Source organism: Vanessa cardui, chromosome 1 (assembly GCF_905220365.1).
Source record: "Vanessa cardui chromosome 1, ilVanCard2.1, whole genome shotgun sequence".
NCBI classification, from domain to species: domain Eukaryota; kingdom Metazoa; phylum Arthropoda; class Insecta; order Lepidoptera; family Nymphalidae; genus Vanessa; species Vanessa cardui.
In genome coordinates this window covers 12953929-12970272 of record NC_061123.1, presented here as the reverse complement: position 1 = coordinate 12970272, position 16344 = coordinate 12953929, and the positions used below count along the sequence as shown (strand labels likewise).

Below are 16344 nucleotides of genomic sequence, written 5' to 3'. Positions count from 1 at the left end.
GGACCGCAGGGAGTTATGGAAGAGCAAGGAGTTACACGGACGCTTTTATCGGGCCCTTCATGGATCCGATGTGGACTATATGGCGTCCGTATCTTGACTACGGTTCGGCAACCTATTCGGTGTAACCGAAGGTTTTGTCTGTGCAATTATGGACGAAGTTATCATGACGAACAATTACCGGAAGTATATTGTGAGGGATGGCACGGTGGACATATGTCGGACGTGTAACACTCCGGGCGAATCCCTTAGACATATTATTTCCGGTTGTTCTCGTCTTGCTAACGGAGAGTATTTGCACAGACATAATCAAGTGACCAAGATTATCCATCAACAACTTGCACTTCGATACGGTCTTGTGGTATCAGAGGTACCATACTACAGGTATGTGCCCGACCCAGTTCTCGAGAATGGTCATATCACACTGTACTGGGACCGATCTATAATCACTGACAGGACTGTTGTCGCCAACAAGCCTGATATAGTGGTGATAGATCGGTCAGAGCGCCGCACGATAATTGTTGACATCACCATCCCTCATGACAAGAATCTCGTGAAGGCTGAGAAGGATAAACAAATAAAATATCTTGACTTAGCTCACGAGGTTGTCGACATGTGCGATGTGGATACAGCAGTTATTGTGCCGATAGTTGTTTCAGCGAATGGCCTAATGGCCAAGAGCCTCGACCAACACCTTAAGAGGCTCTCGTTAGGCAGCTGGGTCAAGGGCCTGATACAGAAGGCAGTACTCCTCGGCAGGGCGCGTATTGTGAGGAAGTTCCTCTCTTTGGAGCCCTGACCACCGGTGGCTAGGACCCTGTTCCCGCCGCTGGTTGGCCTCTGTATTTTATATTTTTAAATATATTTTATATGTTTGTATTTTATATTTAAAAATGTAATATTATATAAGTGAAAATAAATAAAAAATAATAATTCTAAGCTCTAGGATATTTTAATTGGTATCCTATCATCGTTATCTATTTTTTTATTTATAATATCACTGAACCGTTACTTACAATAATATTAAAATTACAACAAACATATTTTATATTTCTAAATAATTTACTAGTTATCAATGTTTCATATCTACTGAGATTTTCAAGACTACCTTATTTTTTTAGAATGTTGATATGTGTACCACCGCATTTATTGGAATTATTGGATCTACACGTGGCTTACAAAATAGACGTTGTCTTGTTCATGGAAAAACTCTCTGATATGCTATTCTAACTTGAAATATGTATGGTAGGTAGATGATGAATGAATAATATGATTCCGCTAAAAGGTGGATGCAATTTAATGGTGATTTATTTTCAAAAGAATTAAAACAAATAAATATAGAAATTGATAATATAATTTATTTCTTTACATATTTATATAGAATGTCGCAGAATACTGCAAAAGCAACGTATGCAACACAACAAAATAATTTTTAAAATTATTGTCTTAATTATAAAATGATTATATCATAGGTGATTTGGGTGAGATCACAGTTAATATAACTGTGTCATTACTTATTTGAAACAACAAAACGCAAACAACACACATAATTAATTGTTCATGTACATTAACTACGTATATATTTATAAAAACACATGCCTTTAAATAATAAAGACAATAAATGCTACAAATTACTATTTATACGAGTACATAGTCTAGTTACCGCTTAGTTACTAACTTTATATAAAATGAACTGTAAATTTACCAAAACAATATAGAATTTTCAAATATCTTTGAGATATTTGTACGAATGTCGAAACCTTCCGTACAATCATTGTAAACTATTCAAACTGTAAGGTTTGATTTTGTTTTTCGTAAAAGTTATATATTTAGATCAACCTTAAGGCACTGATTTCAATTCTTTGATTTCTTTTTCCACATATTAGTTTACTAACAAAAGTTTTTTTTTAAAAACAGAGTTGTTATATCTTATAATATAGGTACAATGTGATTGTAAATAGCTTACGAACATATTATAATATATATTTTGCCATTATGAATGAACAAAAACATTGCGTAAATATTTTACGAACAATAAATATAATTCTTAATGCTAATAATAGTAATAACGTGAGTTCATAACTGAATCTGTACTAGCTGCTAACACACTTGTGATTGACTATAAGTATTTATATTTTCAAGCAAAATAACATTAACTGTATATAATCTAGATGAAACAAATATTGTTTCAAAAATGTCTTTGCATTACATAGGCGTACAGGAATTTAATTGAAGATGAAGACGGAATCAAGGTAAGATCTGTATCTGATTGTCATTTATGATAACACGACATCCCGACCTTTTGCAAATCTAACAACGACTACGGATCTGCCACGGGCACTATGTGAAAGTTTCTACTTCGCGATAGTTAGTTGCCACCGTAATCGCGTAACTCTCGATTGCCGAGTGGGAGTGTTGGCCGATAGTTATGAAGCAGTTCCATCGCTTCAACTCCGCACGACGCTTCTCCGCATCTTAATTTTCTCATTAACGCCAACTGAAATTAAAAACCATAAGATGTTAAAAATCAAATAATTTTATGATTTTTTTTAAAGTATGACTGTTTATTTCTGAAAAGGTAAGCTTGTGTCCACCTTTATAATGTTACTGCTAGTGATTGAAGCAATGAGAATTATTCTTACAATATATATTTTTTCATCTACAATAATTTAAGAAGATTCGTTACAATAACACGGTAATGATATATCAATAATGTAATCTAGCTATTCCGTACACGGCACAATACGACATGAAGTTTAAGCATAAGTGATAGTTTCGAATTAAATCATCTCTTGTCTATTCCAATCAAAGAAGTAATAAATATAAAAATACGTAAAAAAGGTAACTTTAGGATTACTTGGTTCATGCGATTTGCCGTTGGCTTAAGTTTTTGATTCATATACAAATTTTGTTTCATCAAAGTTACGAACAGCTTCAGCGACGCTCAAATTGCCACTTTTTCGAAAATTCATATGGAATATAAAAGAACATTCAAGTTCTTGAGTAATTATATCGTATCAATTCAATATCAAATGTTGTTTATTTAGCTTTTGTCCTCTTGTGGTTGGAATATACTATATATATAATAGGTAATATTTATAAAAAAACACACAGTGATTTAATGCTTAGCATTATGTTATGCGGTCTATAATTATTACTTATAGCTTTTAGGTATGTGTGTATATAATAAAGAGATATTTTCTTAATAAATCATAAGCAAAATAAATTAAATTAGAATAGTTTCATGCTGAGATTTTTATACAAACAAACAAACCATTTCATCAACTTTTTATATGTTAGAAATATAACAATAAATAAAAAGTATTAAAATTGTCTATGCCTAAATAACATTGTTTTGATTAGTTATGTAATAATAGTTTAGTACATAGTGTAATTAGTAGTTAAATATGATAATAACTTTAGTGATAATAACACAATATAGTTTATTAGATAGTATTTTTATTAGCATAGTCTCCTGAGTGAGCGTTGCTCATGTAATTATGTTATTATGATGAGTTTTTATGGTGAAAGTATATTTGCATATTTAGTTTTATATTTTATAGGTTTCATTTATGAACCATTATTGAACCTAAATGCTAAAACACGACCCGCCTGTATTATTCGAAAAAAGGTAACTTATTTCTGCAGCGAATCGTAATTTTATTTAACTGTCATTTTCGTAGAACCACGATAATTATTCCTCCTAATGATATCGTTAATGACGCGGTAAAATATAATCTAAATTGTTTAAAGCGTAACGAATTAAATTTTAAATTTGTCAAGGTTATAACTTCTTGTTTAAAAGTGTGCGTTTTCCCTATTGTCTACGTCAACAGTTACTAGCAAAACAATATTAATGTAGCAAGTTATACTACCCGTTTGAAAAAAACGGTACGATATGTAGGATAATATATTCTTATCTATATAATTTATATATACCTGTTCAGCGGAGACTTGTATCGGTTCCTTAAATAGAATCCAAGTGACGGATTCTGTGCACGGCGGTGTCGTCAGCGAGCCGGGGTAGGTCCAGTAAGCGACGCGCGGGGGAAGCAGGTTTGCGGGATTCAGGGGTTCAGAGAATGTCACTTTATCGCCTTTGTGTTGGATGTACGGCAGTAACTTTACCACCTTATCCAGCTCGTGATGCTTGGATCCGACCTGGAATTACATACATTTATTTGAAAATACATTGCTTTGAACATTAAAATATACAGTGAAAAATTTTAATTTAACTAACTACCTTAATAACGCCTCTTTAAATCATGTTTTTATTAGTTTAAAGCATTATATACTTTATTGATATGTAATATTTTATTTGAATGCAAAACGCGTAGCAGTGAAAGTTACTTTAAAAGCAGTTTTTGCTGTTGCATAAAGAAGTTTGAAACAAATAACTTTCCGCACATTCTTCTCAACTAATAGCACTACCATTACTATTGTCAGTAGACTTCCACCTACTCTCTAGGATAGACAGACAAAGACTCTTTAATTGAATACGTTGTGCTATTTAATTCAACAATAAATAAATATTTTAATGCTATCCAGTTATTGTCAATGAATCTAAAAAGTACTTCAGAATTTCAAGCTATGCAAACTACAACAAAAGGCATTATATTAAGAGAAACTAATAAAAAAAATAAAAGTGAGTTATGCATACATTGTTTGTGATTAGATACACCTGGTAATCATGAATTAACATTACTTTACTGTCTAAGTAACAGCGTAGACTTAATCGATAAGTAAAAGCAAATAACTGTTATATAATTTAGTTTAAAACACGCTTTGTATGTCGTTAATGTCTCACTAGCCAGTGTAAGACTTAATATACTTCTATATAATATACAAGGTAAGACAAACTGCCTTTTCACACTCACATCTTGTTAGAATGCGTGTTGTATATGTGTGACTACCACAATCCAATATAAACATATATACAGTTATATCATCTTCAATACTTTTAAAAGGATTGTACTATAAGGCTTCTTCAATATATATTTCATTTATCTTACAGTATGAGTTAATTTATTTGTTCCATATAATTAGTAATATATTGTTTATTGTCATAAACATATGAGTTATTTAAGGAACATTGTTTTATCAAGTTACGAAAGATGATGTTTATATTTAAATATAAGTATGTATAGAGTAAAATACTATTTAAAAACGACCATCTATTTAGTATTTGCTATATGGTATTCTCTGCTTGTCAACCCTTGCGCTAATCAGATACCTTTTCAGTCATTGTTACTAATATTAAACTATCGCCGAAACAAGAAATATATAGAATAGATATTTGTGTTTGTAATTAACCTTTAATAATATTGTTATAACTGTTTAATATCATTTCATAATCCTTAAGCTTCCTTTTTAAAATTAAATCCAAAAATATGACGCACGGCAACATGGAGAAAGTAGTTCATGGAACGGAGAGAGCTGTATAAAAGTGGTACGTTTATATCCGAACGATATTTATATGAGATGTAAAATGCGATTACATTGAATTGACTGCGTAAGTCGGATGTTCACAATCATCGTGACGATTCAGTAAGTTGGTTCAATGCACTAGTTCATACGGTGGCATTAAATAAACTATCGACTTGTATGTATGTAGCTTTAAGAGAAAAGAAAAACTATTTTTAAGAATTTTTAAAACCGAGATTTGAATAAATACAATTATTAATGTTAATAATTAATTTCTTTTCATACGAAATACCTACTCGAAGAGTAACATTCGGTTAATATCACAGAACAAAGTTGTTTTTTGACTATCGTTTTCAGCCTAATTCTTCTAAAGTTTTGGTCTTTGTACAGGGATACGTTTTCTATACTCTTTTAGAAATATATACTGGAAAGCGATAAATCATTAAATATTAATTAATAGTATAGAGTTCTGAAGTGTAAATTATTTTGCTTTAATTACGCTGACTAAGCTTTAGAAGATATACATATAAATGGACGTACAACTGAATTTAGATATAAGAAAAGACTAATAAGTACAGAAAACACTTCGACGATATTTTTTTTAGACATTACATTTTTGTTTCAGGTAAACGTTAATAAAGTCCAATTGTTATCTCACATATTCATAATATTAGATTAATCTTATACGCATTTATTTTAAGTAAAAATTGCCTTGTACAATTTGCAATTTGGACAAGTAGTTTGAGTGATATTACAAGACATTTGAATAAACGGATGAAACAAAGGCGTGGGCGTGACGATGTATGAATTACAGTACGAGCGGATAGATCACTTGGGCCAATACTGATGTATCATAATATTTGTTTACTAGTTATTAAAAAAATACGTAACGTAAGTAGTTATATAGGTTAAATGTTATATTACGAAATGAAAATAATATAAAATTGTAATATATTTTATGTACCTACTCGAAAAACGATTAATTTCCAATCACCGTTCTCTTCGCTTAATATACTACGACATGAATTTGTATAATGCATGAGTTTAATCATTTATAGCTCCTCAATAATACATGAAAAAATATAGGCGAATTGATAACCTCCCCCTTTTTGAAGTCTATTAAAATGTAGCTAAGTTCTATGCAAGTTGGGTTCATAAATATGTCAAAATCGCATAACACCTAATACGTTACCTATGTTAAATTAAGTAACATAATATTTGTAATTGATTTTCTATTAAAAATATTAATTAAATTCTACTAGCAGAAAATTGGTATTCAATATTATAATTAATTGGATACTTTATTAATTACATTCGATATTCATGTTTATGGCACTTCGTGATATATTTAGTAATCAGCATATTGTGATTGACTGCTTATTTTTGCCCTTTAGTTTAACCTTTTGTAGCAAAAGCGATCAATACGTATGGTAACGTAGATACTGAGCGGGATGATAATAATTGTGAAAATTAGAATCAAGTGTTAAGTTACTGTATAAATCTTGACCGCGTGGAATGGTGGCAAGAATGCTAGCAGCATTTCCCCGTTGAATCGCAATTCCGATCCTCTGGGCAAAAAACGAACCAGCCCTCTTGTCACCAGTGGAGGCAATGAGGCGAGGTGTTTTTTGTTGTTTTTTCTAGTTTTAGTTCATATTTGTATATATATATTTAAGCATTTAATAGTGTTAAGTTTAATATGAGGTTGCTACTAAATAATACGTTTATGCATGATTATAATCTTAACTTTTTAAAGCTAACAAAAACCAGAGACATTGAAGTGCTTCGGAATGCACATACCATTAACAATACTCCAAGAACAGCGAGTCCATCCGTTTGTCCTGCCGCCTCAGCAAAACTATTGTACTTGCTAGTATTCCAATGAACAAGGTGAAGCTCGCCCGAGAAGGCACGACCGTCCACGGTGTGCTCGGAACCTTCACCATTGACAGCACCCCAGTGACAATGCCACTGCTGCAGCTTATACACGTCTGATCCAAGTGGACCACCGCGAAGTTCTGCAAAATTGACAGAGAAGGCGTTAGCAAAATTGTAGTAATTAAACAAAACATGTTCATACATGATTAAGATTTTCTGGTCTACCCTTACATTTTACACGTTTTATAAATATATTGACATAATACACGAAAAGAGGGTCGGGTCTGAGTCACCGGTAGGGGAAGTCCGTCGCGCGTCGGGCGATAGATGGAATTGCAAATTGGCTTGCACCTATTAGGATGAATTTATATTTCCATTTACACCGCCTCGGCGTATGATTATTATTTGCAAATTAAATTTGGTACTCAGATTCATATACAATTTTAGTTGCATTAGTTCTGTTGAATTTAATTTAGAAATACACGAAATTTTGGAAATGCCAGTGATAATATCGATCGTTACGTGTGTTGACGCCATAAATAATGTCAAGACGTCGTTGCACTTGTTGCTAAATTTTTACGAAATGAAATTGATTTACTAGCACGTAGTTCAATTTCATTTACTGTTTACTATTGTTAATAATAATTCCTTGAAATTATGTCGTCTCCTTATGAATGAAACTGTAATCTCCCTGAAACATGTCTCGTATACCTTTATAAATAAGTTGGAGTAATTAAAACAATAATACCTGAGTCATAGCCGTTTTCATCGACCCGCCAGCAGTAGCCTGGGTTAACGACGGATCTTGGGTGATTGACGGAGTAGCGCCACACAAGAGGCGGAGCGCTTCCACCGCTACTGGCACGAGATGTATCTATGTCGACAGGACTTTGACGGGCACCTCTGGCTTCGGGAAACTTCTCTACCCACGTCGCTGGGCCTGAATAAGCAAAGATAAATTAATTCAGTAACGTTTGGTACTTTGTAATGGTTGTCTGTCAAAAGATTTTTCTTTTGTAACAAACTTTAATGTTAACAAAAAGGAAAAAAAAACGAAACATTCAAATTTGTATATCCATGTTTTACTTAAAATTGTAATAATAATAACTTATGAGCGAACATGTAACTTTTAGTTGTTAAAGGAGATGTAATTCACACCAATTAGCAATTTACAGAAGTAAAGAAAACCAGTGTTTAATCCTCTACAATCTAGATATTCATTGCTTATATGGGAGATATTTTTTATCTCTGCTTAATTACATCAGATACTTGAATTTCGTTAAGTGTACAAGGCCACACAAACAAGTCTTTATTAGAAGTGATTTGTGGCTGACAGTATTAATCTTTACCAATAACTTTAAAAATCTTCGCGACCAACATGACAAGATATGATAAGAAAGTTTAAACGGCTTACGTGAAGCAAATGGAAAAAGGCGTGTCACAATGTAAACAAGTTGACATTTCTTGCGAATAACTTGCCTAATTTTTAAACGTATGTCAGGGCGGGAGATGAATCGGATAATGACTAACATAAGTGACAGCTTGATTTATTTTATTTTATCAGATAAGAGCGTCACACTCGTACTAGAACAAGAGCTAATAAATTTTTATGATGATAAATTACCCGAAAATTGGTTTAGTAAATCTTTGTGAGAAAAACAGATTTTTTCGCCGATGACGATCCGATGACGGATGTATCGCCGGTTGTGTTGGGTTTAGCGTTTCAACAGATTATGAACGGGAGGGATTAGAGTACGCGTGAGCCTGCTTAGTGTCTACACAAAACCATATTTCTTCTCAGTGAGTTAGTTAATGCTCGAGATTGATCGCCATAGCCGAAATTAGGCCAGTACGTGGGGATTGTAAAGTATAATAATAAATATAAAAAATATCTGAAGTAAAGTTGACTTATTCTAACTTATAAATACTTCTTAAAGTCGCTAAGTTAAGTGACGATCGGTCAAAAATAAAATGATTTTTGGAATAGTGTTCCGTGTTTAACTTGACTCAAAGTAGAAATGTCATGTATTAGGTCATTTTTTTATAATTACTATTGATATAAAAATGTTTATAATACTATTCATGTTACATGCCTTTATATAAGTCTTGGCTTAATTTTCTTCTACTTAAAAGTATTTATGTTATTTCATTTTAGCATGGAATATAAACACACCTCTTCATAATATGATAATGAATTTAGTTACGCACAGAATTATTACAATCTTTCTATTGAAATGGAATGAAAATATGCTTAAATAAAAAGCGTTTAAGTCATTTTTTTGTGGGGGTGACATTGCATTTGGCAGGGTCACTCAACCTTGTCGCATGATACAAACAATTATTATGTATGAATTGAAGGTTACCGGATAAAAAAAAACGATTTTTTTTCATAATTACTCAGGAAATAAACAATTTAACGTTTAATTAAAAATAGAAAACTTATATTCGGATAAATCGAAACGTGGAGATTTTAAATACTTTCATAACTAGAATCTCATTTGATTGAAGTTTGTTTTAATAATATTTCAAATTGTATTATTCGGTAGTCGGTAGTACAGATACCATATTTGCGTTTCGTTTTATTCATAACTACTGACCCGCCCCGGCATCGCACGGAATCAATAATGACACTAAACATTTTGAAGGATTTGATTATTTACGGCATCACATTAGAAAGATCTATAATTATCAGTCTTTCTTTACTACATTGTCCATGTATTATACACAAAAATCTCCCTCTCGAATAACTCTATCTATTAAAAAAAACCGCATCAAAATCAGTTGCGTAATTTTAAAGAGCTAAGCATATATAGGGACAGACAGAGGGAAAGCGATTTTGTTTTACACTATGTAATGATAATGATTAAATCTTATGCAAGTATCTAGATGACTTGTCTTTACTATAATTTTTCAATAATACCTAGGACTAAATTACGCCTATCAATTTATTATAAGTAATTCTATATGGATCGTGTTCGAATAACAGCGCATTCCTCACACATTTACGATGCTAATAATAACAATACATTTACCAAAATAAGTCCTTCATTACAGGGTGTGGTAAGTAATTCAACGAATTGGGATTCGGTTTCCGATACGTTTAGCAAGTAACATTACCTCCTTATACTTTAGTTACAAATAGACTCCAATAGTATAATTATACGTATGAATTGTATTCAATTGATACGATTTGCTGCATCGTGCACAATAAGAACATGTATCTATAAGAACGTATTATATTAAGCCGTTGCAACGAAGAGTTATTTCTATTCAAAATTTATTTTCTTTATGTCGACAATTTACATAATATGAATTAAAATGAAATACATTGTTTTTCAAATCGTAAACTTTCGTTTAGGTATTTTATTAATAAATGTTTAAATAATATTCTTGTAATTTAAAATTCGAATTAAATTCATGTCTTAATAGTAACACCAAATAATGTATAATTTATGCTCCATATGTATTCGGTATATATTATTTACTGTGATAGTGATATAACTATTTTGGTTCTAAAGATACCAACATTTATTGTTTTAGTGACGTTATATTGTATATTGTTCAGTATTTCTAACTTTTAAGGGTTTATTTCACTAAAATAGTATTAAAAATAAAGTCAAAACAGAAGGCTTTTTTTTTAATATTTATCTATACTATATACCTCTAGTTATTACGGAATTAATTAATTATAAAATATTGTTTAACGTATTAAATATATAGCGTATAAAGAGTTAATTTTTTGATACATTACCTTAATTAAATTATATTCTAATTAGTATTATAAGTTTAACTAGTATTATAATTTAACATGTGGCTAACATAGTAATACAGCACAATGTTTTTGCTATTTATTCGCGAGCTTAGTGACGTTCGTTAGACAATATTTTGTCTGTATGATAAACGTTTTTTTTTTTCCATTTAAATCATGAACCGCTATTCGCTGCGATCAGAGTCGACCTCGGCCTTGTTTGTCTTTTTTTATCTAATTTAAAGTGCTTTTGCCGTCACTATTCCCTTTAGCGACCACAGTTGTTAACATATAATGAACATTTATGTTAAAAAAATACAATAGATAATTATACCTATATATAAACAGGATCTATATAGTTATATCTATCTTGCATAAATATAAAGAGAAATTGTTTAAATAAAGAGACTTTTTAAATAATAATTTTTAGGGTTTATTATGATTGAGGTTCAAGGGATAGTATATTTCGATTCGATATTACGTTACAAAATATTGTGAAATTGAGCCTAAATTCTTGACACATATGTTATGATTAAGTATATACCTACTAAGAATATCTAATTTTATACGATTTTTTTTCCGATCAAAATTAAATATGCATTTACAAACGAAAACCGATTACTGTCGATTTCCGCGTTGGAAGTTGAACGTTTACGTCGTCGAGGTCACTACGACTTAAACTCCTTCGATTAAAGATGCATGCGCTCCCACTCAACCATACAATCAGTTTTCATTTAAGAGATCCACTGTTTTAAAAACTTTTACGTAAGCAATAATTAAATAATTTATGAAAGTACCTATTCGATTATAAAGGAGATTGTATATTTATGTAAAAAAATTATGAATACTTATTGTATTTACTTTGTGATTGCAATTGTGGAAACTGTAAGTACTTATTTGCTGCTGATTCTACTTAGTAGCATCTACATTTCGAACCGATAGTAGCTTCACACTTAGTATAATCTTGTAAAATTTGATTTAAAGTAACAAATGCCTACCTATTTAGATTTTAGGTCAATGATTTGTTATAAATTACGTAAGCCGATTAAATTCAACATTTATATTTGATGTATATCTTAATGTGTTATGGATATTCATATACTAAAGAAATATAAATTAGTAACAATAAATAGTTGTCTCCTTAATAGTAAATATGGTATGATAAGTTTGATAACGCAAAAGTATTAATTTTAAATGCAGCTTTAAGGATACATAAAGGTTCTGAGATGTACATACAAAAAAATGGATTTATGAATATTGTTTCTATGTTATACGGAATTACAATATTCTACAAATGTCGCGTGATAGGAAAAAATATATTATTTTAATGTTTACATTTAGCCACACAAATATTTGTCTCAATGTAAGAACATGTCTACGCTGTATACAAATTATTAGTCACGGTTGATATTTAACTTACAGATAAGAGTGGATGATTTCTCTGAATACTTAGACCACTTTATGAAAAGGATAACCGCAAAGATTTCAAAGAATACATTACTTTTCTTAGTACCAATAAATATAAAATATATTGCCTAGATAAATTATCACAGTCTGCAATACTGTACCTACAACGAGCTGAATGAAAGGCATTGTATGTTTACATAAGTTTTCCTATTCATGTTTAATCACGAATGTAGTGCTAAAATAGGTCATAAAAAGTAGAAGTAAATAAATAAATAATACAATCTTAATAATCTTTAAAATAGACGGAGTAGTGGTTTGGAACTTATTCAAGCATGGTTCTCCAGTGCCTCTATCAACCCAGTGGACTCGGTGCACATTTAATGAAATTCCACACGAAACATGCAGGTTTTTTAAGATGTCTACAACCAGCTAAAAATCCAAAAACCCCAAATTAATGTGTTCAACTAAACTAAAGTTCACTTTTGTTTGTGATTTGAATTCGCAAACTTGAGATCAGAAACGTGCAATTCCTGCAAAGCCTAAGAGATAGCTGGGTTTTAAGAATAATAATGATAAACGCATTCTTAAACTTCATCTTTCGGAATCAAATATATATTGAAGACTTAATTTTTTAATGAATAAAAAGGAAAATAGATGTTGATGTGCAATTCTTTTTTTAATGATCAAGATAATCGTTTGAACAGTTATGCAACATTTAAGATGATATTACTGTTTGTTTTATTAATACAAGCCAGACATCACAGTTAGTGGTTAGTCTAGTAATACTAGATTCGAGGTAATCACTCAGATCGAAGACATCACATATATTAGAACTCGTTATAGCGTAGCCACTTCTACTTATTTTCAAATAACAAGTTATTACCAGCATGCAACGCAGAAGAACTAAGTTTCTTTTGTATCCGTATACCCTTATGGCAGAACGATTAGTATACATTACAGTACAGCCTTCACGGTTGTTAACTCGTAAACAAAATGTTTTTGTCAACACTTCTGACAAATTAGAGGAAAATGTTCATCAATTTATTTCGTGTCTAAATTGGTTGCTTAGATAGAAAAAAATCCGATTATCATAATAACTCAAAATACTGAATATACGAATGTTTTATTCATATTTTGTTAATCCATTACAAGCACTCTGGGAGACATTCGTGAAAATAATCACAGCATTATATGAATAGTTCAATTATTTTTAGTAACTGGTTAGAAAGTGCGAGTAAATATTATTTGATAATCATCATTACATAGTATAAAACAAAGTCGCTTACCGCTGTCTGTCCCTATGTATGCTTAGATCTGTCAAACTACGCAACGGATTTTGTTGCGTTTTTTTTAAATAGATAGAGTGATTTTAGGGGATGATTTTTGTATAAAATACATGGACTATATAGTAAAGAACCAAGAAAAAAAATCTGTAATATATTTAGTATCAGCATTGCACATGTGCGAAGCCGGGACGGGTCGTTAGTTATATTATAAAAACGGCAATTTAAATTTCAATAACTTGTAATATTATTCGGAGATGTGTTCTATAACTAACAATTACCTTTTTAATTTAGTTTATCGGAAAATATGAATAAATTTCAGAGATATTTCATATTGATGTTTATTGCACAAAAACGACTATAGCCATTGTCACGAAAGCGTCTTATCTTTACTGATTGTATTACCCATTCATTTAATTCAGTTAACTGTTGTGACAGTCATCAATTCTTTGGACAGCAAGGTCAGGAATAAAAAATATATTCTTGCGTTTGTAAATATGGCGAATGAATGTTGGTTTTATTAAAAAAACATCTATTTAATAGAACTCAAATATACAGACTAAATGTCTGGACAAAAAAGCATTTTTTGCTTTTGAGGCGAAGACTTTGGAACTAATTCCAAGAAGCTATTCCATTGTAATAAATTTGTCCAAAATTTCAGCAAATTCATGCAGGGTACTAATTCTACTAACAAATTGTCTACTTCACTTCACATTCCACTAACACTTTATCGCAATCGAATCGAAGCATAAACACTGCCGTTCAGTCGTTTTAGTAATTCTAATAGCATAATAATCCAGATGCGGTTTCATCGAATTAGATCGGAATTTAATTATATCGCAAACAATATAAATAAGTAGAATTAGCTATCAGTCATCGGCATACTAACAAGAACATAACATAACCGTTGTATGTTAGTAGAATTACCCCCAAATTTTGTCATCATATTTTTCGGAAAGCAGGAGATACTAAAAATTAATAATAAATTGAAAGCGTACGAAAGTATTGTATTTGCCAGGATTTGAACCCGAGACCTTCGATTAAGATCCACTTATTTTATCAGTTAGAAGAAAGAAGAAAAGCCGCCGCCATACATCACAGCTGCCATAAAATGTGTAATTATTTTTATTTTCAGTGTCATAATTTCAAAATTACATTGTTTTTTCAAAATGTATAAGAATTGGATGTCAATTGGGTGTTTTTTTTATTGCTTTTATTAAAACCAATCAAAGCTGTAGGTCTAAGTTTTGTCGGTTACCGACACAGTTACTCAACAATTTAAATAGGCCATTGCTCGCTGCACGCAACTGATATTTTCGGCACTACTTCTAGTGTGAAGAAAACACTTGAAATTACTGTTGTAAATTCCTTTAAAACTTGCATGCAAGTATTCATTTATATAATGCTAAAAATTACCATACGGTACGTTTAGGTTTCGTGGGATTTTAATATTTATCATTAGCCAACAAAAAAATTGTTGTTAAAACGCGATTAAAATTAACGTCTGAACTAACACATAAGCCCATTTTTATCTAATGAGGTAAAGGATCATTTAACTTGTCTCAAATAAAAAATCGCATAACTTAATATCAAGAGTATTCTTTGATGTTAGTATCTAATTACAAAGTATCTTATTACATTAATCTTAAAATAAATTCTAATTATCTAATGTTTGATTATTAATTTGATTTGCGTCATTATTATGTTATGATATTTTTGTTAATGGAATGAATATTTATGTAAACAAACCCGTATTATAATGCAAAGCAACAGGTGCGCTGTAAATGATACAAATTTCGACACTCATGTAAAACCCTGACAATACGTCACTTTACATGTTTTATTGTTTCTGAGTCATTATAATAAAACTTAATTACGTTGTTGCAATTACAACTTAAATTATTTATAGCCACTTTATCACTGTGAACTAGTTATTTATCTGGCAAGTTTAAAAAATCATCTTAACATATTTACTATTTTATTGACATTTTTTATAAAAGTAGGTGCCGTCACGTGCTTCACTGTAAACAAACCGGTTTTACAAATGCACTACAGTTTATCTTCTCTCTACAACCGATTGGAACGGGTAAACTCACCGTTTTCAATTGTGTACCCCCATTCCTCAGTCGCCATCACCGAAACTGTTTAGTATCACTGATTATTTAGTAACTGATATCGTTTATCGCGAAAAAGCCGGGTGAATGTATAAGATCGTGGTTGGGTCGTGACTGCGTGCGAGTTCGCGCAGGTCTTCGCTTTATATGAGGGTCAAGCTCAGTGCTCGAGGCGGAGGCGAGTGCGGGCGCGGACGCTTACGATGACGCGGGTTGACGAATGAGCAGACCGAGTAGTGCTGTACGAGCGCGCTCCTCTCAGCCACTGCTGACTGCGTGGCGCGTGCGCCTGCGCCGGACGTCAGTCCGCCTCATCGTCGACGACATAGCGCACTCCGCCCATCTAACTACACTTTCTAATCGTCGTAATTGCTAATTAGTTATACGTATATTTATACATTATTTACTGATTAAATAATTAATGCTGTGCCAATACCATAGTAATACTATTTATTTAGTAATAATTCGGTCGAGTTGTGTTTTAATATCCGTA

The 16344-nt window shown here is 31.5% G+C and overlaps 1 protein-coding gene across 1 annotated transcript; it reads right to left on the bottom strand.

Annotated features, from left to right (window-relative positions):
• Positions 1-1333: 1333 nt before the first annotated feature.
• LOC124530330 (carbonic anhydrase 1) lies at positions 1334-16122 on the bottom strand. Its single transcript, XM_047104464.1, has 5 exons — positions 15834-16122; positions 8048-8239; positions 7222-7439; positions 3937-4158; positions 1334-2494 (listed from the first exon to the last, which is right to left on the bottom strand). The coding sequence occupies exons 1-5, from the start codon at positions 15868-15870 to the stop codon at positions 2366-2368; spliced, it is 798 nt and encodes a 265-aa protein (XP_046960420.1). The 5' UTR covers positions 15871-16122; the 3' UTR covers positions 1334-2365.
• Between the last annotated feature and the right edge of the window lie 222 nt (positions 16123-16344).

Bases quoted from the DNA above. Each gene is read 5' to 3' on its own strand.
- LOC124530330 (XM_047104464.1), bottom strand. From the start codon at position 15,870: ATGGCGACTGAGGAATGGGGGTACACAATTGAAAACG. The intron at 7,440-8,047 runs GTATTATTGTTT...TCAATTTTGCAG, and splicing joins TGAAAACGGCTATGACTCAG to AACTTCGCGGTGGTCCACTT. The intron at 2,495-3,936 runs GTATATATAAAT...TTTTAATTTCAG, and splicing joins TACAAGTCTCCGCTGAACAG to TTGGCGTTAATGAGAAAATT.